The 27,717-nt window shown below is 42.3% G+C and overlaps 3 protein-coding genes and 1 pseudogene across 5 annotated transcripts; 1 reads left to right on the top strand and 3 right to left on the bottom strand.

The window, feature by feature from the left end:
• The first annotated feature begins 2,865 nt into the window (after nucleotides 1-2,865).
• LOC103977547 (probable transcription factor At4g00390) lies at nucleotides 2,866-5,782 on the top strand. Of its 2 annotated transcripts, none has more exons than XM_018822910.2 (2): nucleotides 2,866-3,889; nucleotides 5,557-5,782. In XM_018822910.2, the coding sequence occupies exon 1, from the start codon at nucleotides 2,927-2,929 to the stop codon at nucleotides 3,875-3,877; it is 951 nt and encodes a 316-aa protein (XP_018678455.2). In that variant the 5' UTR covers nucleotides 2,866-2,926; the 3' UTR covers nucleotides 3,878-3,889; nucleotides 5,557-5,782. The 2 variants fall into 2 exon arrangements, with proteins under 2 accessions (XP_018678455.2, XP_009391369.2); XM_009393094.3 differs by having other exon boundaries at nucleotides 2,866-3,894.
• A 5,663-nt stretch (nucleotides 5,783-11,445) lies between these two features.
• Nucleotides 11,446-13,748, bottom strand: LOC103977545 (F-box protein At1g10780). The gene is made up of 4 exons (XM_009393093.3): nucleotides 13,370-13,748; nucleotides 12,313-13,083; nucleotides 11,941-12,221; nucleotides 11,446-11,858 (listed from the first exon to the last, which is right to left on the bottom strand). Exons 2-4 carry the CDS (start codon nucleotides 13,067-13,069, stop codon nucleotides 11,622-11,624), a joined length of 1,275 nt encoding a protein of 424 aa, XP_009391368.2. The 5' UTR covers nucleotides 13,070-13,083; nucleotides 13,370-13,748; the 3' UTR covers nucleotides 11,446-11,621.
• A 7,670-nt stretch (nucleotides 13,749-21,418) lies between these two features.
• LOC135606646 (L-type lectin-domain containing receptor kinase SIT2-like) lies at nucleotides 21,419-23,895 on the bottom strand (annotated as a pseudogene). The gene is made up of 2 exons (XR_010484870.1): nucleotides 22,717-23,895; nucleotides 21,419-22,231 (listed from the first exon to the last, which is right to left on the bottom strand). The product of XR_010484870.1 is annotated as an L-type lectin-domain containing receptor kinase SIT2-like (transcript).
• An 887-nt stretch (nucleotides 23,896-24,782) lies between these two features.
• Nucleotides 24,783-27,535, bottom strand: LOC103978057 (L-type lectin-domain containing receptor kinase SIT2-like). Its single transcript, XM_018823477.2, has one exon. It carries the CDS (start codon nucleotides 27,227-27,229, stop codon nucleotides 25,184-25,186), a length of 2,046 nt encoding a protein of 681 aa, XP_018679022.2. The 5' UTR covers nucleotides 27,230-27,535; the 3' UTR covers nucleotides 24,783-25,183.
• Nucleotides 27,536-27,717: the final 182 nt, after the last annotated feature.

The raw sequence follows: 27,717 nt of genomic DNA, 5'->3' as shown, positions 1-27,717 counted from the left end.
TTGAGTTCGAAGTCCCGGGCGAGCTGGTCGAAGGAGGAGATGGTCCCCGCCTTGAGGCTGCCGTACCACGCGCGGGTTGGTCCCCTCAAAGTCGTCGGGAATGCTCTGCACATCAGAGCGTCAGAAGTTCCGTATAGCGCCATTTGGGCGCGAAACGCGGCTACGCGATCCGCAGGGTCGGTGGCGCCGTCGTAAGTGTCCAGGGATGGGAGCCGAAAGTGCGGAGGGATGGCCTGATCTTGAATTTCGGTCGCGAACGGGGACCCTTGGTATCCGTCCGTTCCAGGCTCCCCTTTCGACCTGCGGATTTCTTGCTGTACCTCGTTAAGACGTTGATTGAAGAGACGCAGCTGTGCTTGTAGGATGTTGGTCGAGTCCGCGGGTGGCCGCTCGGGTTCTGGATGGTTCGGGGTGCCCACGGTCTCCCAGTCCCCGAGCCGGGTCGTTTGGTTTCGAGGCGACGGGGGGGGGGGGGCTCGGGGAGCGGTGCGTGCTCCCGAGGGGCGGATTCCCGTTGATGCAAGGGCTGGTCCGCTGGCCGGGGGATGAGCGGAACGATGGCCTGTACCACACCCGCTAGTGCCCTTACTTGGTGGGCAAGGTCGTGGAAGGCCTCGGGGGAAACAGATGGGGGTACGACAGTGGCGTCGGGCGGCGACAAGCCCGGGTCATTGAGTAAGCGCCAGTATTGCTCCGAAGCCGTGGCGGGGCGCTCGTCTTGGGGCTCCTCCCGTGAGGGATGATCTCCCGGGGTCCCGACCAGGTGCGTCCTCGCAGCCGATGGATCGCCAAAGTGGGTCCGCTGACCAGTCGACATTCCGGCCCTTCTTCTAGCGCCAAAATGTTACGGCAGGTAACTGTTCAGCCGTGGCCTTGGGGCCGTCGCGGCTTGGTCCGGGCCCGGAAGGCGGTGGTCAACGGGCGGGGGAGTCCCTCGGCTCTGCTGGATCTCCAAAGGCGGTGATCTCCGAAGACTTCGCACCTGCACAAAGGTCGGGTCGGGGTGCTCGACCCGACCCCTCCGACGATCAAGTTAGTAAAGGATGTGGAGGGGGCTTAGGAGGAGGGGAAGCCTCCGTCTGTTGAGCGTGTTGAGAGTGTCCCTTTTCTTTGGGGAGTTCGGGAGTATTTATAGACGGATTTAGCGTTATTGGATGTGACTGCCCGCTAGAGCGGGGTGGTACTTTCTGATGGCGTCTGACGCGGTCGCTGGGGTCGCGTGGTGGAACGGTTTGCCGCAGGGTATGGGCGAGAGCTGGTCGTCGCCTTGCCTTGTCGAGGTCAACCACGCCGGGTCGGGGGTTGCTGCGTGGCAGCGGAAGTTGTCAGCGCGGGTCTAGTCAGCGTTATTGCCTTTAGACTCGGGCAGACTGATGTGGGGCCGTCGTCGTGGCGCGTCGTTCGGCCATTATTTCCCCTATCACTAACAGTGGTAAAAAGTCATGGATAGAAGTTTCTTCCCCCGAAAAAGGAGTATCCAACTCAACAGATCCAGCAAACAAAAAATTCTCTTTGTCGCCGTAATTAACAGTCCAAACAATCACACACAAATCATTAATCGTGATAGTAAAGGGAATAGAGAGAGAGAGAGAGAGAGAGAGAGAGAGAGAGAGAGTACACAGATTGCTCTGCGAGAGAGAGAGAGAGAGTACACAGATTGCTCCGCGAAGGGGTTCCAAAGTGACGGTTCTTCCGGGGAAATCGGGAGTCCCTCTGTGGTCTGTGCTACCTATTCCATTCCACCCAATAGATCAAATGATTCAGACACCAAAAGCAACAAACCATTAAAAACCAACGTTTTGCACTCTTCTTAAAGGGTAGGAAGGGAGGAAGGTGGCTTGCCTTGGTAGAAGACCCTACGGAATCCCTTAATAAATCCGACGCGCCTCTCGTCGTAGCGGAACCCCGCCTTCCATATCAGAGACCCATACCCGAACACCCACAGCACCATCTTGCGATTTCCCTCCCACTCCTCGTCTTCTCCCTCCCTATACCAGTTCCGAGGACGGAGAGGGGAGAGACGTCCAAGTGATCGTGTTCTGTTACTCTTTGCGTCAGTCACAAAGTTCGGGGCGGTGATCGCCTGTATCATCGACACCATGGAACATTTGGCCCTTCTCAGAGGCGGCCGGCTCCTCGTCGCATTTATTTCACGGGACCCACAGTCTCGTACGAGAAATATACGCGTCCCCTGACTGAGACGACACAGGCAATCACTGCCTTCGTGGTCGAAGCTGGTTGGCTGTAGCTTTTCCGCGTTTGTTTCGAGAGATGGAGTTAAACGATTGGCGTTTGTAAATAAGATTTTTTTTAAAAAAACCTTTAATATATACGCTTTTACATATCGACCCTCTAGGAAATGTAACAATATCATATTTGTCCTCCCAAGCTAAAAAACTTGCATATGCATCCCTATATTTAATCTATTGATTATATACTTTAAAAACTTACTATGTTGTAAAGTCTATTAGGAATATTTTATATAGTTTTAACTCAAACTAATGGTTGGTGGACGTATATACATTGAAAATTCTTAACTCGAAGTAATATATCGTTTGGTTTGTCTATTTTAATATATATTTTTAATTAAACTAATGCTTGGTGGACAATGAAAATTTTAAGGGTAGATATGCTATTTCTGGACATCGTATGAATGGATTTGTAAAAGCAGCAATAGTATATAAAGATACCGAATGCAGTCTACGGATAGATTTGTAAGGCCAGTCGAGGCCCGGCCCAAACCTTCTGTGCTTATTTTAGGCCGATCCGGCCCATAATCGCCCAATTACTGAAGCGGATCTAAAATCCGAAATCGAAAGCCCAGAAATCTCCCTAAGAAGAATATTCTTGTGTTTTGGGGGCAAATTGACCGTCCCATTCCCCATCTCTCTCCTCGAGCAGATGAGATGTTGAAGGCGACTTCTTTATGCCGTTGTCTCCTCCCCTCTGTCTGACTCTTATCCCAAATCCCCCTGAAAGCATGCGATCCAAACGCCTCGCTTCACACTCCGCGAACAAAGCTTCTTCTTCCTCCTCTTCTTCTCACTCCTCCGCGACTGCCGCCGACTCCCTACTGCCAACCACGGAGGACCCTCCCTCCACCAACGGCGGCCCCGGTGGCCGCTCGGCCCCCCAGACTCCTCCTGACTCGAAACCCCTCCCGGAACCCCACGCGGCCGCCTCACCTGCCGCCACGTCGAGGCGTAGCGAGCGGAAGCGGAAACCCCGCGAGTTCGGCAGCAAGAGCTCCCCCGAAATCCGACAGAAGAAGGTTTGGTCGGAGCACGATGAGGTCGAGCTCCTCAAGGGCGCCCTCGCCTTCCGCTCCCGCACCGACGCCCTTCCCAAGCAGCCCACCATGGCTGCCTTCTTCGCCTCCATCAAGAGCTCCGTCGGCCCCCACCTCACCGCCGATCAGGCCGGCTACAAGCTCAAGCGCCTCAAGAGCAAGTTCGTCCACTCAGCCTCCGCCGGTCCTGCCGCGGGCGCCACCGCCCACGACCGCCGTATCTACGAGCTGTCCACCGATGTCTGGGCCGAGGAGGTCAAACATGGGGATACCGAGGAGGATGAGAGCGGGGACGTGGCCGCCGCGGCGGACGCTGAGGGCGAGGAGGAGGAGACGGGTGGGGACAATGATAGGTACCCGTTCATCAGGGAAGCGGCAGCGGCGTATTGGAAGGTGAACGGGCGGTGCATGTCGGGGGTGCTTTTGGAGAAGGGGCTGAAGTTGATTGATCCGTCCAAGGGGACGGCGCTGGAGGAGAAGTTGAGGAAGCAGTGCGAGACCGAGATGGAATTATGGATGAAGCGGCTTGATATGTTGAAAGAGATATCTGAGCTGTTGCTTGAGGCCCATAAGAGCTCCAGATTGTAGCTTCTTCTTCAGGTTAAGTACGTTCTTTAAACATTGGGTTGCTCTGCTCTTTTGCACCCAATTACGACTTAGAATACTTGCCTTTCCCTAGTGTCACTGTTGCTGTTGATAGTTGTCTAAGTTCTTATGATTGCTCCTTCTTTTCCTGGTTAATATTGGCTCGTATTGAAGATTTCCATTGTGTTTCTAATGTTTCTAACTATGTTGCTTTGCATTGTACCAAAATGCTAGTTGGTATTGAGTGAAAACATCTTATTTGTTACAAAACATGATCTGTCTTTGCAATGCAATGACCTCAAGTCCCACTTGGCAATTTTATATATTTAAGCTTAACTGGCCATATACTAAATCTTGTTTCTGGCGTTTTGTCATTATCAAGAATTTTCCAAATTGTGTTTTCAATATGAGCCTTTATTTGTCTATTAGTTGGATGATAGCATGAGCCTTTGGTTGCATTTTGTGTGAAGATTGCCTTTCAAGATTAGGGGTTTTTTCTATATATATTTAGCTCCAGTTCTAACATCTCACAATCTCCTTCTCAAATAAATTTATCCACCAGGCACATTGTCTTATGTTAGTTATACATCTTAAGAGTCTTGTGCCTGTGATGGGTGCTTGCACTTGTTTGGCTTACTCTCTTTTACAATGGCATCTGAGATCAAATCAACACAATGGACAGCATATGAGGAACAATATATTAGTTCACTCCATTGACCAAGCAACTAATTAGATTGATGGCAACAATATGTTTTCTTATCTATATGCCAACATCTTGTTGTTGCAGCTCCTAATGCATTTATCTATCAGTAATATCAACATATTGTGCAGCTTGGTATATCACAGAAATCCATCCTAAGAAACTTGTAATCACTCCACACTGGAGTGACAATGGCATCTGAGATCAAATCAACACAATGGACAGCATATGAGGAACAATAAATTAGTTCACTCCATTGACCCAGCAACTAATTAGATTGATGGCAACAATATGTTTTCTTATCTATATGTCAACATCTTGTTGCAGCTCCTAATGCATTTATCTATCCGCAATATCTACATATTGTGCGGCATGATATATCACAGAAATCCATCCTAAGAAACTTGTAATCACTCCACACTGGATTTGATAGAAATTTCACTTTCAATGCATGCATGTGACTCCATGATTCTGCTTTTAAACCACTTTCATTGACAGTTTCCAAGTTCATATGTTCTGTACGTTTGTATTCTAGACCATATTGTCCATCTGTCTATCAGAATCTGATAGCATGAAAATGGGATTATAGACTCACTAAACCATATATTCATTGACTCTGCAGTTTATGGCAAAAGAATCTATGATGTTTTAATTGTGTCAGTTTACCTCTTTTCTTTTTTGCAACCTTCAGATATATGTTGTTGAATTTATCCAGTGGCCCCTTCATTCTTGGCCATTTTCTTGTCATCTTTAAAGTATGTGTTTCTTTCTCCAAATATTCTGTTCTCTTTCCACATTTGAACAACTGAGATCATCTTATTATCCTTTTTTTGCCCAGAGCCCTTTTATGTGTGTGTGCTTCGACCCCTATAGTGTGTTGCATTAAATTACTAACCTCATTAATGACTTCCTGACATGCTTAATAGTTAAAAGTAGTGCTGCATTCAATTTTCTCATGTACATATTTGTAACTTTATTGTAGATATGTTGAATGTGTGGTACACAGAATGTACTTATTGTGGATGAACCATGGGATGGCAATTTTGCCTTGTTATGCCTGGAGTGCCTACAAAAAGGTCTTGAAGAGCAAGCACAAGAGCAATAAGGTATGATCATAAATTGTATCTAATAAACAGAATAGGTATGTACCACCAAAGTCAGAAGTAGAACCCTATTCAAGTACCTTTCAAATAAAGTCTTTTCCTATATTTATCTTTTTATTGATGAACAATTTGCCTTCATGGTGGTTAGAGAAGCTCTAGATTATAAGGAGTTGTAGAGTCGAAAGAAGCAATGAACTCTTAAGTTTGAATAGAGATTTTAGGATTTTTTTGGGACTTTAGGTGTGTTAGTATTTTTTTTAATTAAAATTGGTTCGGTTCAATCCGAATCGATTAACTGAATTGAAAAAGAATATCCTTGTAAATTGGAATCATTTATAGTCTTCAAAATTGAGAAGTAGAGAACTGCATATAAAATGCATTAATCAATAAGTGTATATTAGTCATCAACTGCAAATTAATATAATTAATTAGTAGAGAACTGCATATAAAACGCATAAATCTAAGTGGCTAATCTTTTGCTTCCTCCGCTGCCAACTTGGCGTCGTCGGAACAAATCCTAACCAAACCGCCACGGTCAGTGGTACTTTTGACCTAACTATAGTTAAGTCAAAGTGGGGAACGAGTGATGCCGATTCACGCGTGAAAGTGCTTCGAACGGCACCGGCTCACAATGATGAAATAATTGCTGATGGAATTGTGTCGTCAAGCACTATACTCATTTGCTATCGTTTAGAGAATTTTTTGTATATATACATATTGATGGCCGTAGTTTAATGTCATTAAACTGGTTTGGTATTCTGTTTAAAAGTTATATTTAATTAGATAAAATATATTATACTCACTCCTCGAGTATTATCTAAAATGATATGAGTATTTTTTATTTTAATCTTAATTTTTTTCTAAATACATATATTAGTTAACTTATTTAAGTTTTATTTATTTTTAATTTTATTATAATAAATTTTAAAATAAGTTAAATTTAAAAAAATAAATAAAATTAAAAATAAATTATACGAGAAAGAACTCTACTAAATTCATGCTCAATGTTCTTGAGCTTACATCTTTGTTAGTCATATTAAGGGTATAATCTTAAATTCCTCAAATACTATCATACTATCATATTAGCTAATGATTTGTTAATAAATTTAAATTGATCTTTAAAATATTTTTAATACATTAATTATATACTATAATAAGTTTTAAATAATATTCATAATTATCATAAAACTGAATATTTTATATCTTTTTTTATCATTTATGTCAATTATTTCTTTCATAGAACCTTTTAATAGTTATGTGTACGATCTTTTCAACTATTCTAATCAAGACTTAACACACTCATGTAAATTATATATGCTCAAACTATTTATAAAATCCTTAAACTAATCAACCTTATTTAATTGGGTACCCGAGACTTGGGCTAAATATCAACCTGATTAAGTCAGTCAAAAATTAAAGATCAAAATAAAAAAATTGTTCAAAATTTGATTTTATTCAAATTCAATCAAAACTTGATTAATTGAGTCTAAATCTAGTCGAGGAATCAAAATATAATCATAATAAAGAATGATCAAAATATTTGATTAAAATAAATCAAATATCAATTCTATGAATACGGACATAAGTCAAAAAATTTAATTTCTTAAAGTCAAAATTATAATTTTGCGGAGGATATATAAAGAAATTATCTAATTTTCAAATGGTATAAATGAAAAAATAAATTTAAGGACATAATCTAAAATTATTTAATTTTGAGAAATAAAAATATCTTTCTTAAAAGACTAAATCCTCACTTGCAATTGTCATCGTTACGTTCCACCGCTCCCATGTGCGCGAGTTGGTAGTGCAATTGTCCTTCGTTACTTGCACATTGCCCATGATGGTGAGACTCTTCTTGCGTGGTCGACCAACGCCCTCGTTGATCATTGCATCCTACTACTACTTTCCTCGCTAGTCGAACACCTCCGTGGTGCATCGTTGACCAAGTGTCACCAATGGATCGTTCCATTGCGCGACAATACACATGCGCTTATTGACGACCCCCACAATCATCGTGCTGCATGATTGTGCCCATATGTATGCTACGCAACTGTTGGGAATCGCAGCTTGTGACATCCAATTGACATCGGTCACAACTAGCAAATGTCGCAGTCGTCACACATAGCGACAATTGTCACAATTACAGCCACATGCAATGGCACTGTTATAGTCGCCACACATAGTGATATAGCCGCTTGCGTCCAAGGCAGGCTGATCATCGCACCCCATGGTGCTTCTGCTGCATACTCAATTGTTGCTCGCGATTAGGCTAGCGACCACCGAAGGTTATCACCCTCAACAATACTATCATCAACAGCAAGCTGTTAATAATGATCCATCAATTAAACATGAGTACTCTCGCATCGCTTACAAGCAGGTGATAAGACGGACTAGATAGAAAGCAGATTGACAACACAAATATATCATTCAAATATCATAAATCAAAATCGAATAATATTTTTTCGCAAGTGAAGGGTACTAACAAATAGATCTAAATACAAAATAGATCTAAAATACTTTTATGATCTAATGTATTTGATTTTAAAATATGATTTTGCTACAAATTGTAAGCATAAAATCATGATTATGCTATTATTATGTGAAAAACTTTAATACTAAAAATTAAAATGAAATAACAATAGATCAAATATACAATGTGTACATTTCGATGTCATTTAGAAAACTTTTATCTAATTTGCAAGTGCACCATCATTGGATCTCAAAGTTACATCGATGCCGATATGTAAAGAAAACTAAACTCGTCTTCTTTTTTGTTCCTATTTTTTATAGAAACACTATGAGCAATGAATTAAGGACAATGAGAGACGAGAGAAGATCTATAATTTCTAATAACTTCATATGATTATGGAGAGATGATAGTAGATCTATAATCTCTCAATAACATCATGTCATGTATCTATTTGAGTCTTATCTATTTATACGTGAGAAAAAAATTATCTAAGATAAGTAATTATCCGATACTCATCAATTTTGGAGGAGAGGACATGGTTGATTTGTTTTATTGCTCTTCGAAAACTGACTTGGATCATTTGGTTAAGCTCGAGTTATATCATAATACTGTAGCTTTTGCTTTTATGTACCCTTACGTCCAGCTCGACAAGGATCTTTTGTTGTTACAATGAACATTTGAGATCAACGCTTGTTGCTTATCGAATTGCATTGTTCTATTTTCACCACTGCCAACTTTTAGAAGATGCTTTGGACGATACTAAGATTTTGCATGACGCTATGTTGTTGTCTTCCCCTGGAAAATAAATATTTTCATGATGTATTTAGTTGCTAGTAACCATGTAAGTATGGCAGTTTAGTGGAGCACAAGTCTTAGTAGATTGATGACAGTGTGAAGAATTCTGCCAAAGTATCTTGGCCATGAGGCCTGGAAATGTGGCTTATTATGTAAACCTATTACAATTTTCTGTGACAAAAAGCCTTGGGTTATGGGTTTCCCAAGATGATCGATTGAACCCACCCATATTTGTTGCTTGGCTTAGTTTCCTTTAATCATGGGCCTTACATTAAATGGAAAGAATGATACTGTGCCATTGGTTATCACACGCCAAATTACCATTACGACGGATACCATTTTACAAAATCGTGCCACGGAAGAGTTGCGAGCTTGCTTGGAGATGATTTTACATGGTCTCTGATAGAAAAGGTAACTCAAAAATATTCGTACGAATATTTTTGAAAGCTCATAAGGTAGTTTGGATCGATTACAAATTGACTTCTCTATGAAATATTCGTAAAAATATTCTCGAAAGTTCAGAGGATAGTTCGTATCAATTACAAACTAACTTAGTGAAATATTCGTAAGTTTATTCTTGAAAGCCCAAAAGACAATTCGAATCGGTTACAGACCGACTCCTTTTGTGAAATATTCATAGGAATATTTTTCAGGAGGATTGTATTGGTCGATTATAAATAAATTATCTTGCCCATGAGATCTTTGTAGGATATCATTTCTCCTTAAGGTTAATATAAAAATATATCCTAAACTCTAGATTAGCAAAGAGAAAATAGGTGGACCTCGACTTAACCATCGAAGAGATCACTCGAGAAGCCATTTCTGATCTCGATCTTTATGCAGGTAACAAGTTTGGAGAGATTATTTTCTACTTCAAACAACTCCTTGTATATGGATGAGAGCCACGTTGTACTGACGACAACATCAATAACATTTTTTCCCTAATAATATTATATGTTATTTTTGGTTGAAACTATGACCAATAAGAGTTAATTGGATGTAACTTGTAAACTCGAGTGAGATTTACAACCAAATATATGAGTTGCAACTCTTCAAATTAATGGACAACAGAAAGAAATTTTTTGAAATTTTGATTCAGTTAGAGATACTTTTGCAGGGTTTATTTGTTATAGTTAATTTCTTAAGCCTTCTTGTTGTAAATGGATAGTCGGATCAGTGTATGCTTAATCCTGCAACTATTTCTCTGGTCAAGTTTTGATAGTCCATGACATGACATAGTGACATTGCTCAAATAATTGCCATCTGCGAACATTATTACTCTTTTCCTTTCCAGAAAAACAGATCATCATTGTGCCGCAGCCAATTGTGGATGGTTCTTTGTGAAGATGTTGATGACAACAAGATTAGGCTGCTGCAATGTGGTGTTGCTAAACAAGCACTACTGTAGTCATTTTTACATCCCTACTGGTTGCACTATGAATATAAAGTGCCCATTGCATAAGTTAGAGCTAAGATAAGTCAAGTCAATATATTGTACTAAAGCATGTTAGTCATCTTCTAATCATTATCTTTGGTTATGATGTGCATATAATAGCTATTACTTGATTGTTAGTTAAAACTACAAGTGACAACAATACTCCTTAAAATCTTATTATGATTACATAAACATTAAAAGTATTTGAAGTATTTTATATGTTTATGTATCTTTTAAGTTTAAACTAACTAAAATTATCTATAGCTACCCTCAATTTTCTAAATGGATGTCAATCACTGGAATATATATACAAATATATCAAAGATCCAAGTGTTTGAAGGAATTTATATGCTACATGAATACATAAGGGAAAAAACCCTATTTCCAAACCTCCAAAAGGCTAACATCATTCAAAATTCAAACATCTCTGTTCTAACAATGAAATTGATAGTTGGTTAAAGCAGATCTCCAAATACCAGAGAGCACAAAGATTTTCAGGGCAAAGTACAAAAATCACTAGCTATTGAGGGATAGCAGCTATTTTAAATTGGGAATATTGACTTGCTCATTACTTTGATATTTCAAGTTACCTAATGAGTGAAAATAGAGATGCATCAGTTCTTAGGTTGATGATGCAAGAACCATCATGTAATTGAGCAATCTGAAATAGGATACCAAGTAATAGGTCCACAGGGTTCAATCTAATAGCCTTTCATCATAGTTTCCATCTACAACATCTACAGAAGATGCTTCCTATATATTATCCACTAGGAGGAATGTCAAGTATCTAAGGGCTCTTTTGTCACCATGTAAAAGCTGAAAGAAAACAATGAGATGGTCTCTATATTTATGTTAGTATTGGAATGTTTCAATGGACTTGACTCAATGAAATTAATACATTAAAACATTTGAAGCCCACACTATTCTAAGTACAAAAAATGCCCTTGAAGTTTTTAGTCATCAGAGAATAATGCAATTACATCTCTTTGCAGCTTGCACATTTGAAATTTGAATCGAGATCAATATAAGAATAATTGTTTTCCTCAACAGGTTTCCATCAGATGCAGATTGAATACCAAAAACACAAAGAAAAACTCAGTTGCAATATAAAGTCTGTCAAAAAGATGATATTTCGAAGGAAATAAACAAGAATGGTGAATTGTCAGCTCAATGGTTGTTGAATCTTAAAGAGAGTGTGAACCAGACAAGTCAATTGATCAGGTTAATTAGAGGAAGAACCTGGTTTATTCAATCTGGATTATCTTAGAGTTCATATACTTGAACTTGCATATCTCCTTGAAGAAATCATCAGCTGCCTCATGGCAGTTCTTCATCTGTGAGATTCTAATAGCCATCCTCCGCAGCTTCACACTGTACCTCAGCAGCGACTCAAGGGTGTTCAGCTTCTGCTCCGCATTCAGTGGAGACCTCACAGTGATGACAACCTCTTCCAAGCAAGGAATCATGAACCGCGAGTCCAACTGCAATCGCAAAAGTTTTAGGTGAGGATTGCCGATTGTTTGAAGTTACAAGCAATCAAAATGGGGTCAATTAATAACTTACATTTTTCAGGCTGTTCTTCTGGCACAAGGCTGCAAAGAGTGCGCCATGAATCTCGAACTTGCGCAGCTTGGGATGGTTGTTGAAGAATTCGACCAAGTCGATCTCTGGGAAGGGTTGAAGCGTATCAAAATCGCCACAAAACTCGATCTTCATGACAAGGTGCTGCACCTCGCTTGCACATTGGAGTATGGAGCTGACGGCATTCCAGCTCCATTGAACTCCTCGAAGCGACATGAACTCTAGGTCTGCTAGCTTCCACATATCGACCTTGTATACCCTACCTAGACGTGCAAAGTGATTTGCTCAATCCATTGAAACAGATCATCAAACACCAAGCGAGCGTGCAAAGTGTCTCTGGTTTTGTGGATTCACCTGCATTTTTGGCGATGCAGAGCCTCCGTATACGATGGTTCTGCTCGACTCGGATCCAGCTGAAGCCTTGGATCTCCAGGACCTCAAGCCTCGGCGAGCTCATGTGGAGGGAGGAGTTCCCTGGGCCCAAGAAATCGAGCCGGCATCTCTCCAGCCGCTGCAGCTCGATGGAGACCGCGCCGACCCCATCGCACCCGAGCAACGCCAGGTCGGTGAGGTTGGGGCAAGCATGCACCGTGTCCCTTAAAGCCGCGTCGCGCAGCGTCGCCCCGATGATCTCCAACGTGCGCAGCCGCGCGAATGAGCTCCAGTTTGGCGGCCTCGTCAACGAGACGCCCCACAACTTCAAGGTCTCCAACCCCCGGACGACGCCGATACAGTCCAGCTCGTTGGCCGGGTACTCCCCGTCGGACGCCGCCGCCGCCGCCTTATCCGCGACACCGTCCATCCGGAGCTCTAAGAGGCGGAGGGATCGGCAACGGAGGGCGAGCCAGGACGCAAGAGCCGCGGAGGAGAACGGGCAGTAGATGACGAGCTCCTCAAGGCAAGCGGCGGCGGCGATCATGCGTCCAATGGTGGCGTCAGCGTCGGCGTGGCGCAGGACGCCATCAAACGAGTTGCGGGGAAAGTAGAGGGAAGGGATGTAGGGGACGGCCTCCTTCCAGCTCTTGGAGACGCAGGTGCAGGCCGCGATGTCGCGCGCGTTGCTCAGCAAGGATAGTATGTGCTCCACAATCTCATCCGGCACCGAGTTCATCCTCGGAGAAGGATCTGCAAAGGACAAACCAAATATCAAACCGTTGCTTGATCCACCAAATCCCATCTCTTATAAAAGAAGCACGCAACCACAGCGACGTCAGGTTAATGCTCGAGGAAATGCCCCAGAGAGACAATGAATTGCAACCACAACAAATGCAAGCAGCCACCACCACTCGAAGCGCCGAATCAAAAACCGACAAAACAGGGGACAAATTCAGAGATCCACAACACCATCAAGCACGCAACGACTAGAAAATCCGCATTGGTACATGTAACACGAAAACCAGCGAAATCAGACCTTGTGTAGAGCCTGCTTCGATCGAAAGCAAATACACGAATAGGTCTGTAATCTGCGTCTACCAGATTACGAGTGAGAGAAAGAGGGAGGTGATCGACTGGAGATGGGCGTAGAGAGTCGTTCTGATCGTCGTCGTCGTCTTCTTCTTCTTCTTCTTCGGGGGATGGTGGTGGGGGTGGAGTATATAATAAGAAGAAGACGGGGGAGAGGAAGGGGGAGGGAGACGGCGGCAGGCGGTGGGATTCAGGATTGGAGTGCGGCCGATTCAAATTTTAAATGGGGGCGAAACGAAAAGGGTTGGAGCCTCGGGGGAGTGGGGCCCGAGGGATGTCCTATTATAGCACACGCAGACAGATGAAGAAGGAGAAGAGAGAGAGAGAGGATCGGGTTTGGCCCGCTCATTTTAGGCTCTTTCGAAAAGCTGGACGTTAGGGTCAGTTGGGTCAGTGTGAGAGAGAGAGAGAGATGGATTTGAAGTTTGAAACGATGGGGAATCTCTGATACAGCAGAATCTTCAAATGATGTGAAACGAGGAAATCTCATTAAATTATAGGGAATACGATTTGAAGGTGTTGATGGATAATATTGAATATTATCATAAATATATTAGTAATTTACAAATTTCTTAATATAAGAATTTTTAGGGAAGGGGATAAGAAAGCAAATTGGTGGTTATGCATATTTGTGATAGGCCTCATGATTTTTTGTATTTAATATTTTGTATTTCTTCTCTTTTGCATTAAAAAAACTTCGAAACTTTTTTATTTTTTTAGACCAATTGATTGTTGAACGAGAATTAGATCCGCTCACCCTATGGAAAGGAGTTAGTAAAATACAAATGAATCTAAATTTTATTTTGGGTGGAAGTCGCCTCCAAAATCATCTATTCTATTCATATTTTTTATCCTCGATTTGCCTATTTTGATACTTCCTCAGTAGCATACCTCAGTTTTTATTCGCGAATGATATCAAGTGAGTATAAATTAACTTACATGTCAACAAATAAAATCATGCATGAATCTATCTTCAAGAGCTATATTATTTTTTTCACAAGTATTTAATATATATTACAATTGATAGTCGACTACCTAACTTTGTTTAATATTATTCTATGACTCAGTATATTATAGACCATTGAGGAAGTTTTTCTTTTTAAGCACGAATGCCAAAATAGAATTTAAAGGAAAGATCCATAATACTATGTTGGTAAAAAATCATGCACATGATCAACTATGCGTATGATATATAAGGCAGATATCAATATATAGGAATACAAAAAAAGTATATGAAAAATCATGCATATAAATTAGATATTTGATAAATATGATGTTTGTAATTGATAAGCAGATAAGATTTCCTCAAGGCAGTTGAGGAAATCTCTCAGCAGTTGAGAAAAATCCTCCATGCTGAATGTGTATAACCTCCCTACTGAGTGTGTATAACCTTCAAGAGCTCACTATCAAAATGTATTAGGCAATTATATCTTATACATTTCATAGTTTCTTCTACAATTTCTATCTTTCTATCTTCTTCGTTTAATATCTATGGTATCAGAGCAGTTTGCCTAGAGCAAGTCCTCTTCGGAGTCCGACCATCCCTCTCGTGGCGACGTCTCCGCCCCTCAGCCGTAGCCATTCGCTGCAGCCTACTGCAGCACTTGTGGCTGCTAATATCAGATCCGTGGGCAACGCTCCTAAAGGAAGCACAGTCACGACCTTTGTTTCTACCGCCGGCTACTGCTCCCTTGCCAACCGAAGTCTTCCGCTGAAAACTCCGCTGCTCTTCCGGCCACCAAACTCCAATACTGCATTACTGCAACTATCTCCAACCTTGCAGATTTCTCCAGCATCGCTGCAGAAAATCGCTGCAAGCTGCAGAGATTTCTTTCACCTCGCTACAACAATCTCTCCTGCATTCTGAATCGCTGCAGCCTACCAGTGCCTCTGGAAGAAGCAGCAGCCCTCTTCGGCATTGCATACAGCTACTCTTCTACATCTGACGTCTTCATCATCTACCTCCCGCCACAGCCATCACTGCCTTTCTTACTGCAGATTGCTCGCCCATCACTGCAGTTCATCGCGCTGTAGCCTCCTCTGCAGCGCATCGATCTGCTTTTCTCCTCCTCTCTTCCTCCTATATCTTTACATCTTCTATAAAGATCATTTGACCCGCCACAAAATATCTGGGATGTCTTCATTTTCCTCTTCCGATATTCCTGTCCCTATTTCTGCAGGGACTCTGAGCACTTCTCAAAGTCTTATCACCATCAATGCTGCAGCACTCATTCCCTTCAAATTATCCAAAGGCGACAACTACGCATCTTGGCGGGCACAACTTTCTAATGTTTTATTTGGCTATGATCTCCTAGGTTACGTTGATGGCTCTCTCCAGTGTCCACCTGAAATGATCAACATCCCAGGCGAACCCAATCCAGTGCCAAATCCAGCCCACCAACTATGGTTACGTCAAGATCGCCTCATCCTCCAAGCTATTCAAGCTTCCGTTGCTGGATCCATTGCCCCGCTGATATCCTCATGTACGACTGCTGCAGAAGCATGGTGCAAATTACAAACAACTTTGGCAAATCGCTCGCGTACTCGCATGCTCGGACTTCTCTCCAATCTGATGAAAATGAAACAAGAGGGAAGTACTATTGCTGATTATCTACAAAATATCAAAGTTATCATCGATGATTTAGCTTTGATAGGTCATTCTCTCAGCGATGAAGAAGTCCTAATCCATACCCTCAATGGCCTAGGAGGCGAGTACAAAGAACTGACAGCAGCACTTCGGGCACGTGACTCACCAATATCATTCGAAGAACTTTATGATAAGTTGATCGACTATGAGACGTACTTGAAGCGTGATGATAAGTTGCCCGGACCACCTATTACAGCTCAGGTCAATCAAAAATCCAAGAGGAAGAGCAACCAGTACAATAAGCACGTCAACAACGATTTGGCTAAGCTGCCTCCTAGCCTTATGGGGCCCAGACCAAACCCTCCTTATCCATATCAAGGTGGTAACTTTCATAATACTCAGCCGTCGCGTCCTGACTTCACAGGCCGCCAACGAGTTGTTTGCCAACTATGTGATAAAGTTGGACACTCCGCGAAAGTCTGTCGGTCTCGTCCCAGACTCCCTACTCCATCACAGTGGCCTCAGGCGAATTTCATGGCTACTCCAACTCCTACTCAACCTAATTGGATTGTGGATTCGGGCGCCTCTCATCACATCACCTCTGATCTTCAAAACTTGTCCATCCACAACAACTATGACGGAAATGAAGATATCATCATCGGTGACGGTAAAAGAATTCCTATTACTCATTCTGTTTCCTCAACGCTTAGTTCACTTACCACAACCTTTACACTCGATGATGTTCTGTGTGCACCTAACATTAAAAGAAACCTCATTTCCGTTTCTCAATTCTGTAAACAAAATAATACATCAATTGAATTCTTTCCTAACTTTTTTTCTTGTCAAGGATTTGAGCACGGGGGCATCCTTGGTCCAGGACCAGAACAAAGATAACATTTATGAGTGGCCATCCACTTCACAAATTACCCTTCCTACTGCTCACTCCTCAATCGCAGCTCCGGTTGATGTATGACATCGTCGTCTTGGTCATCCCTCCCCTTTTATTCAGTAAAAATTACTTTCTCATTATTCTCTTCCTACCTTGAAAATCAATAGCACTATTAATCATTGTGATGCTTGTCTTTGCAATAAAAGTCATAAACTGCCTTTTGGGACAACCTCCATTTCTTGCTCTAAACCATTTGAAATCATTTATACCGACGTGTGGGGCCCTGCCCCAATTCCTTCTTTTGACAAGTTTCGTTTTTATGTCATTTTTGTAGACTATTTTACTAAGTACACATGGTTATATCCTCTCCATCATAAGTTTGATGTTTCTACAGTATTTACCAACTTTCGAAAGTTGGTCGAGAATTTTTTTCAATCTTCCATTAAAACAGTTTACTCTGATGGTGGAGGCGAATATCAAGCCCTCACATCCTGTCTCTCTGCTTGTGGTATACAACACCTCAAGTCACCCCCACATACTCCCCAATTGGTTGGTTCTGCCGAACGCAAACATCGGCATATCGTTGAAACTGGTCTCTCCCTTCTACATCAAGCATCCATACCACCATATTTTTAGTCAGTAGCTTTTCAAATTGCAGTTTATCTCATTAATCGTATGCTCACTCCAGTCTTACAATACCAGTCACCATTTGAAAAATTATTCCACAAACTTCCAAACCTTCATAAACTCAGAGTTTTTGGCTGTTTATGTTATCCATGGCTCCGTCCCTATGCGTCACATAAGCTAACACCACGATCTAAGCCTTGCACTTTTATAGGCTACTCTCTTGAACATAATGCTTTTCGATGCTATGAATCCCAAACTAAAAAGGTCTTTATATCACGTCATGTTATCTTTGAGGAGTTTGTCTTTCCTTTTCAAAATAATCCTACCATGCAAACTACTCCGATAAACATACATCACTGGAATATCCCTCCGATCTCATCACACGAACCTCCAATGACACCGTCTAGTCCTTACTCTCAAGATTCACATACTACTATTACTCCAGTTCAACAGCTTCTCACTCCCTCTATTCCTCCACTCCCTTCCTCACAAGTTTCCCCTATTAATTAAGTCATACCCTCGGCAACATTGCCACTGGCTTTACCTTCTCCTAGATCTAGTGACATTGTTGTGCCGACGGTTGGCCCGGTCCATGACAGTGACTCGCCCTCGGCTATACCACCAACACAATCTACCACTTCCACCCCCCTAGACATCCAATGACAACACGCTCCAAAAGTGGTATTTTCAAACCACGTCAAGTCCTTGACTTACATGCTATAACAAATTCCTCCACTGAGGCCAGTGAACCCACTACAATCACTCAAGCTCAAAAATCTTCTCACTAGCGTAAAGCCATGTGTGACGAATATGATGCTCTCCTCCATAACTCTACATGGACCTTAGTACCCTTTCATCACACATAAAATATCATCGGGTGTAAATGGGTCTTTCGAATTAAGCGGAACCCAGACGGATCCGTTGCCAGATACAAAGCACGTCTAGTCGCCAAAGGGTTTCATCAACGACCTGGTGTCGACTTCACAGAGACATTTAGTCCCGTTGTTAAACCCACAACAATCCGTCTTATCCTGAGTTTGGCTATCTCAAAGGGCTGGCACATACGACAATTGGATGTTAACAATGCCTTTTTACAGGGGTCACTTACTTAAGATGTCTTTATGCAACAACCTCCTGGTTTCGTTCATCCTCAATATCCGAGGCATGTCTGCAAACTTCAAAAAGCTATTTATGGACTTCGTCAAGCTCCAAGGGCTTGGTATAACGAGCTTGGCTCGTTTTTGACCTCAATTGGCTTCATCAATTCAAAGTCTGATACCTCGTTATTCATTTGCCAGCACAATGGAAGCATAATATATCTTTTAGTATATGTGGATGATATTATTGTCACAAGAAATGATCCTTTGAAGACTCAGGCATTTCTAAAGCACTTGGCCGATCGATTCTCCCTCAAAGATCTAGGAACTTTAAGCTACTTTCTGGGAGTGGAAGCAACATTTACATCTTCAGGTCTCTTCCTATCACAAAGAAAGTATATTCAAGATTTATTATCAAAGGCAAACATGCAGGATGCGAAAGAGGTTACAACTCCTCTTTCTACCAGTGAATCACTTAAATTATGTGATGAAAGTCCTGCTACAGATTCGACTCAGTATCGACAAGTCCTTGGCTCCTTACAGTACTTGGCTCTCACCCGTCCAGATATTTCATTTGCCGTCAATAAGTTATCGCAATTCATGCATCGACCATCTACTACGCATTGGTCTGCGGTCAAATGAATTTTACGGTATCTTAAAGGGACTCTTAATCATGGCATTTTTCTTCGCAAAAATACTTCACTCCATCTCCATGCCTTTGCTGATGCTGATTGGGCAGGGAACTTTGATGATAGAACATCTACGTCCGGATACATTGTCTTCCTTGGAGCTACTCCAATCAGTTGGAGTTCTAAAAAACAAAAGACGGTTGCACGATCTACAACTGAAGCTGAATACCGTGTCGTCGCCACCGCCGCTGCTGAACTCAATTGGGTCACAAATTTGCTCAAGGAACTCAATGTCAACTCCACGGTTATTCCTACAATATATTGTGATAATATTGGAGCTACTTATTTATGTGTCAATCCAGTGTTCCATTCCCGCATGAAATACATAGCCATCGACTTTCATTTTGTGCGAGATCAAGTTGTCAGACATCAACTCCGAGTTTCTCACGTACATACAGCAGATCAACTAGCCGACTCACTCACAAAGCCTCTCGCCCGTAAACTATTTTCATCTCATCGGTCCAAGATCGGCATCCTTGATGGAAGCTCAATCTTGTGGGGGCATGATAAGCAGATAAGATTTCCTCAAGGCAGTTGAGGAAATCTCTCAGCAGTTGAGAAAAATCCTCCATGTTGAATGTGTATAACCTCCCTACTGAGTGTGTATAAATGGCTAGAGCTCATTATCAAAATGTATTAGGCAATTATATCTTATACATTTCATAGTTTCTTCTACAATTTCTATCTTTCTATATTCTTCGTTTAATATCTATCAGTAATGATCAGTGGACTAATATTGTTCGTGCTCTTATGTAAAATAATATACAAAACCAAATATGTATGTATTCATATTAATCACTATAGTGTAGTTGGATACATGATGATTTACCCTCTCGATAGTAAATAAAAAGGCATCACTGCATGGAATAAGTTCTTTGTCTACTAATTATGAGCAGAGAAAACTCATATTATATTTTCAAAATTGAATGAAGAAATCATTCAATCATCATAATTGATGTTTCTCTAATCTTCGAAGGAAATTATCCAAGCAGGCCTAACTATTTTTATAAATAAATAATCAATTCCTACTATAACTCTTCTCACACGTAACACTTCTCACTTATACCACATTTAACTTGGATGGGTTACCGTACACTAATTCACTTTTAATTTGTTTGAGATCTTAATAATTTTGTATGTTAAATTAGTTTGAGATTTTACTTATTTTTGGATTTTAAAATTGCATGAATTATGATGGCATTAATGTAGTTATTCATGAAATCATGTTAAATGGATTTTATGAAAATTTATTTTTTTTTAAAAATATATTTAATTATTATTTTAGTTTTAATTAATTTTATAGTATATATGATCGAGAACGATTCATCTCGCACGTATAATCAAGGCATTACTCATCCGATACAGTCATATGCTGTCTAACTTGAAAAGTCGGGTATCCCAAGCCTATCGAATTGATTCAACCCATGTGACAAGACATTACTCCTCCGATACAGTCATATGCTGTCTAACTTGGAAAGTCAAGTACCCCAAGCCTATCGAAGCGATCCAACCCATGTGACACGACCTGTGAGGCCTAGCTCATCTAGGCAGATTGTTATGCCGACACTCATCATCCGTCATATGGCTTAACTCATGAGACAACTTATGTGGACCAACTCATGAGTCATAGCTAATAAAGATCAATCAGTGATATTTATATCGTGAGGCCCATCTCGCCTTTGTGGAAGAAGTCGATTTGTAACAAAATAATCTTATATATTTATATATGCATTTACAACTTGATTTATAAATTGTTCAGAATATAATATCTTAAATTAGTTTCCCTAGTAAGATTCTCACTTCAATTAAGTGTTTCCGGCGGACAAAAAAAAAAAGAATTACATGAGGTTGTATTTATTGAAATGATTGGACAGAGAGGTAATAATAGATACTAATATCGAATGTCTCATTTAATTTAATTAGTAAAGATCTTGATAACTTATGGTAAGATTTTGAGCTTAAATTATACTTTCGTTGCATACCTTTTTGTCAAAAAAAAAAAAACACTAATATTACAATTATAGTGAAGTGGTAGTGAGGAGCTGCACAGAATTCCTTATTTCTGTTCTTACCTCCCCTGTGGGTGCCTTTGACCACAAGATTCTTGTCATTTCCCTTGATGGAGTGACCGAGAGCCCATACCACTCCAAGATGAAGTGATCGACAGCCGAGATGCCAAATCCATTGAATCGGCTTCTGAGAACACAAATGCAACATCATCTGTCAGGTCGTCGGTGCCGTCGAGATACTGCGTCACCTGACTCATGGTTGGCCGCGCTTCAGGGATGGACCGAGAGCAAAGCAGCCGAAGCCTCAGCACCAGCTTGATCTCCTGCTCCGGGTACAACCCACCCAGTCTTGGATCCACAACCTCCAGTAGTTTGTCCTCCATGTGGCATTTTCTCACCCACTCCATCAACACCAGCTCACTCGGCGGAGCAGTAGGCTGTATCGGCCTCCGGCCGCAGGCCCCTTCGAAGAGCAGTATGCCGTAGGCGAACACGTCAGAACTGAGAGCAGCCCTGCCGGCGTGGCACATTTCCGGCGGGATGTATCCAAGAGTTCCCGCGACATGGGTTGTGTGAGGATTCTCTCCATGCTCGTGCAGTCTGGCGAGGCCGAAATCACCCAGCCTTGCGTTCATGTCGGCGTCCAGTAGCACGTTGTTGGACTTGATGTCTCTGTGGACGACCACTTGCTCCCATTCTTCGTGCAGGTAGAGGAGGCCGAAAGCTATGTCCTTGAGGATCTTGAACCTCTGGTTCCAATTCAGTTGCTGGCTCTTGTCGTTGTCGTAGAGGAAGGTGTCGAGACTCCCATTGGGCATGACGTCTTAGACGAGGAGGAGGTCCTCGTTCCGCTTGCACCGGAGCTGCACCATGTTCCTATGCCTCATCCGGCCTGATCTCGGTTATGAACTCTCATGCTCAATTGAGTTACTAATTTTTCATATTATATCTTAATCTACTCTTATAATATATTATGATAATATCGGTACCATCTATCTATATTCCAAGTGCTCCACTCACATTAAACATATTATTATCAATTTTTATTTTATTATAGATCAAGTTATCTAAGGTTAATTATATGTTTCTCACATGTATACTTTTAATCAATTAACTGATTCTTTCACAAAACCTCTTATTTACATAATATTTCAATTACATCAAAATTCAATCTTTAATAAAAATTCAATCTTATGGAACATAATAAAAAATCATGACAAAAGCAAATATAGAATAATAATTCTATATTCCTTACATACTATAATCCTCGATAGGATCAATCACGATTATATATATATATATATATATATATATATATATATATATATATATATATATATATATATATATATATATATATAATTTTAACATATGATTGAGAAAATTTCTCTTTAATTTGTGTTGTCACCACAATATTCATTCACGAACAGAATGAATGAAAGCAAGCGACGATAATTTATAAGCAGTACAATGATCAGTCCAAAGACCAGGAACCCCACGATAACCCCTACTGCGGTCTTCAGCTTACTGGTTGTTGAAGCTGTTGATGCTTCCTTTTGCCTTGGGGGAAGGGGCAGCTGAGATGGATCGAGGTTCGACGCGACTCCATCCGTGCTGAAGCTCCAACCCAAGATATAGTGGTAGCTTGTGAGATTTCCGGTTGCGGCGGAGAATCCAACGTACATGTACTCCTCGAAGATTGGCGATAGATCGATGGCGTGCGATATGAGAGGGCGGCGTGGTCTGGGGAGCCGCAGCGGAGCGATGGTCACGTTCAGAATGCTTGTGGAACCGTTGTAGTCGATCCAGGCCTGGTTTGGCTGCGCACTCAGCAGTTCTACGGACACCTTATTGCCACCATCTGCGAAATAGGCGGCGGGCTTTGCGACATTTGATTCGAGGCTGTTGACGTCCACACCGATATGGTTCTTATCGATGTCATTGAATGGTCCAGTGGCCTTCACCGTGTCGAATTCTATGGCAAAGAGATGATTGGAGAAATTGCCATTGTTCTGGGTGCTGAGGAGTCCAAGGAACTGGCCATCCTCAGCTCCAGGCAGGGTTTTGGAGGTGGCAACCACAAAGGCCAGGCCATCGCCGCCACCGCCATTAACAGTGACGATGTCGAACACGAAGGTCGTGCTGAATGAGGCGGCAACGGATCGGTTGTGAAGCATGTGCACCGGAGAAGAAAGAAAAGCATGACCTATCTGTCTCTTGCTGTCATTGGTCAGCTGGAGAACTCCATTGGAAGTGATAAGGGCCGAGGCATCCAAGCTCAAATTAGCAGCTTCTTTGAACCCATTGAAGAGGAACTCGGTGGCCAGAGTTGGAGAATAGATGGAGAGGAGGAGGAGGAGAAGAAGAAGACGTGGAAGGGGAGCTGGCAATGCAGGCATGCTTTGAGCAGAAGTAAGGAGGTCGTTTGCACTGATCAAAACAATATCTGCGTTCATATGCTACCTTCTGAGACTGAACAAGAAGATATAAACGGTGCTCTACGGTTGACCAGTTCGATGCATGACAATATGGATCTCCATGTCATGAAGTAGACATTTCCTTACTGCTTCCCGAATGCTGAAGCAATCAATGGTGTCCACATGAAACAGAGCCTCAGATGACATAGATGAAGACAGTCCAGATTCTTTTTTCTGCAAGACTATGCAGATTATTAGCACTGTTGAAATACTAGCAACAATTGTTAGCACTGTTTATGTGAGATTGACATCTATCTAAGCCTGGACAAGAGGGAAAGGAAGTACAGCTCAGAGACAATTCACCTAATCTTGGACAAGAGTATAAGAAAAATGGAAGTAAAAGCTAAGTGAAGGCATCAAATTATCATAAACAAAAACTATTGTATTGTCTTGTTTTGCACTTGAGACAGGTTTGGTGCTCCTGTGAATAAATTGGAATCCTGCAGAACACTCGTTTTATATGGTAGCTGGAAGCCAAAGAGACCAACATTTCATTTCATCAGATGTGAAATGTATGAAAGGGAAACCATGAAAGAATATAAGAAAAATCAAATGACCATATTTTCACTTGATTTGTGATAAGTTTTAAGTTAATGAATCATAAGGTTTAAGGCATAAACTCCCAACACAAAATGCTTAAGATCTTTAAATCCAATTAATAATATTGTAGTTCATATCGATTTAAGTCTTTATCCACAAACTAAAATATAGGAAAGATCCATAATAATATGCTAGTAAAAAATCATGCACATGATCAGCTATGTATATGATATATAAGGCAAATATCAATATATATAGTGGTACAAAAAAAGTATATGATTCAAGGATCAAGTCATACAATATGCATTCATGTAATATCATTTATAAATTTGATCAGTAATGAGCATACATCTCATGAAGCATTGGTATATAAATTAGACATTTGATAAATATCGTTCATGCTCTTATATAAAATAATATAAGTATGTATTCACACTAATCACTATAGCGTAGATGGATACATGATAGATTTATGCTCTCATTAGTAAACAGAGATACAATACTTCATAATATAAGTTCTTTATTTCCTAATGGAGAAAACTAATATTATATTTTCAAAATTGAACTAAAAAATTATTTAATCATCATAATTGATATTCCTCTAATTCTCGGAAATTATCCAATCAATACTAGCCTATCTACTTCTGTAAATGAATATTCAATCCGTATGGACCAACTCAGGAGACCTTAGCTCGCGTGAACCAGCCCAGTATGCATCGTCGAGACCCTGCGGTCCAGCCCATATTGCATCGTCGAGGCCCTGCGGTCTGTTTCAGCCCGTGTAGCCCATCTTATGAGACCCAGCCCCTGTGGGTGCCGTTGACCACAAGATCTTTGTCAGTTCCCTTAATGGAGCGACCGAGAGCCCAGACCACTCCAAGATGAAGTGATCGACAGCCGAGATGCCAAATCCATCGAATCGGCTTCTGAGAACACAAACGCAACATCATCTGTCAGGCCGTCGGTGCCGTCGAGATACCGCGTCACCTGACTCATGGTTGGCCGCGCTTCAGGGATGGACTGAGAGCAAAGCAGCCCAAGCCTCAGCACCAGCTTGATCTCCTGCTCCGGGTACAACCCGCCCAGTCGTGGATCAACAACCTCCAGTAGTTTGTCCTCCATGTGGCGTTTTCTCACCCACTCCATCAACACCAGCTCACTCGGCGGAGCAGCAGGCTGTATCGGCCTCCGGCCGCAGGCCACTTCGAAGAGCAGTATGCCGTAGGCGAACACGTCAGAACTGGGAGCAGCCCTACCGGCGTGACACGTTTCCGGCGGGATGTATCCGAGAGTTCCCACGACATGGGTTGTGTGAGGATTCTCTCCGTGCTCGTGCAGTCTAGCGAGGCCGAAATCACCCAGCCTTGCGTTCATGTCGGCGTCCAGTAGCACGTTGTTGGACTTGATGTCTCTGTGGACGACCACTTGCTCCCATTCTTCGTGCAGGTAGAGGAGGCCGAAAGCTATGTCCTTGAGGATCTTGAACCTGTGGTTCCAACTCAGTTGCTGGCTCTTGTCGTGGTCGTAGAGGAAGGTGTCGAGGCTCCCATTGGGCATGAAGTCGTAGACGAGGAGGAGGTCCTCGTTCCGCTTGCACCATCCTTGGAGCTGCACCAAGTTCCTGTGCCTCATCCGGCCTAAACTTGAGATCTCGGCTATGAACTCTCTTACTCCTTGTCTTGAATTGCTGGAGATCTTCTTTACGGCGACCACTTCTCCGGTGCGCCGCAGAGTGCCCCTGTAGACTTGGCCAAAGCCTCCCGAGCCGAGGAGCTCCGTATCTTGGAACCCTTTGGTTGCTTTGTAGAGCTCCTTATATGGGAACCTGTGGGGGTAATACGACTCCCAGTCCTCGAGGTTCTCAGACAGTTTCGCTTGCTTCCTTAAGTACATGAAAATGGAGATCACAAGCACTATAACGAGCAGCGTCACAATGGAAGACAACACTGCGGTCTTCAGTATGCTAGCTTTTGAAGCTGGTGATGCTTCCTTTTGCCTTGGTGGAAGGGGCAGCTGAGATAGATCGAGGCTCGACGCGACTCCATCCGTGCTGAAGCTCCAACCCATGATATAGTGGTAGCTTGTGAGCTTTCCGGTAGCGGCGGAGAACCCGACGTACATATACTCCTTGAAAATTGGCGATAGATCGATGGCGTGCGATATGAGAGGGCGGCGTGGTCTGGGGAGCGGCAGCGGAGCGATGGTCACGTTCAGAATGCTTGTGACACCGTTGTAGTCGATCCAGGCCTGGATTGGCTGCGCGCTCAGCAGATCTACCGACACCTTCTTCCCACCATCTGCGTAATAGGCGGCGGACTTTGAGACATTTGATTCGAGGCTGTTGACATCCACACCGACATGGTTCTCATCGATGTCAGTGAATGGTCCAATGGCCTTCACCGTGTCGAATTCTATGGCAAAGAGATGATTGGAGAAATTGCCATTGTTCTGGGTGCTGAGGAGTCCAAGGAACTGGCCATTCTGAGCTCCAGGCAGGGTTTTGGAGGTGGCAACAACAAAGGCCAGGCCATCGCCGCCACTGCCATTAACAGTGACGATGTCGAACACGAAGGCCGTGCTGAATGAGGCGGCAACGGATCGGTTGTGAAGCATGTGCACCGGAGAAGAAAGAAAAGCATGACCTATCTGTCTCTTGCTGTCATTGGTCAGCTGGAGAACTCCATTGGAAGTGATAAGGGCCGAGGCATCCAAGCTCAAATTAGCAGCTTCTTTGAACCCATTGAAGAGGAACTCGGTGGCTAGAGTTGGAGAATACATGGAGAGGAGGAGGAGGAGAAGAAGAAGACGTGGAAGGGGAGCTGGCAATGCAGGCATGATTTGAGCAGAAGTAAGGAGGTCGTTTGCACTGATCAAAACAATATCTGCGTTCATATGCTACCTTCAGAGACTGAACAAGAAGATATAAACGGTGCTCTACGGTAGACCAGTTCGATCCATGATAAGATGGATCTCCCTGTCATGAGTAGACATTTCCTTGCTGCTTCCTGAATGCTGAGGCAATCAATGGTGTCCACATGAAATAGAGCCCTCAGGTGACATAGATGAAGACAGTCAAGATTATTTTTTCCGCAAGACTATGCAGATTATTAGCACTGTCGAAAGACTAGCAACAATCACAGTGAAGTCAAGATGGTGAAATGTTGTCATGTGCAAAGACTAGCAACAATTGTTAGCACTTGAATGTGAGACTGACATCTATCTAAACCTGGACAAGAGGGAAAAGAAGTACAGCTCAGAGACACTTCACCTAATCTTGGACAAGAGTATAAGAAAAATGGAACTAAAAGCTAAGTGAAGGCATCAAATTGACATGAACAAAAACCATTGTATTGTCTCGTTTTGCATTTGAGACAGGCTTG

The sequence above is a fragment of the Musa acuminata genome, chromosome BXJ2-3 (genome assembly GCF_036884655.1).
Source record: "Musa acuminata AAA Group cultivar baxijiao chromosome BXJ2-3, Cavendish_Baxijiao_AAA, whole genome shotgun sequence".
Taxonomy (NCBI): domain Eukaryota; kingdom Viridiplantae; phylum Streptophyta; class Magnoliopsida; order Zingiberales; family Musaceae; genus Musa; species Musa acuminata.
Note: the sequence above shows the minus strand (reverse complement) of the source record. Positions and strands in the feature narration are given on the sequence as shown.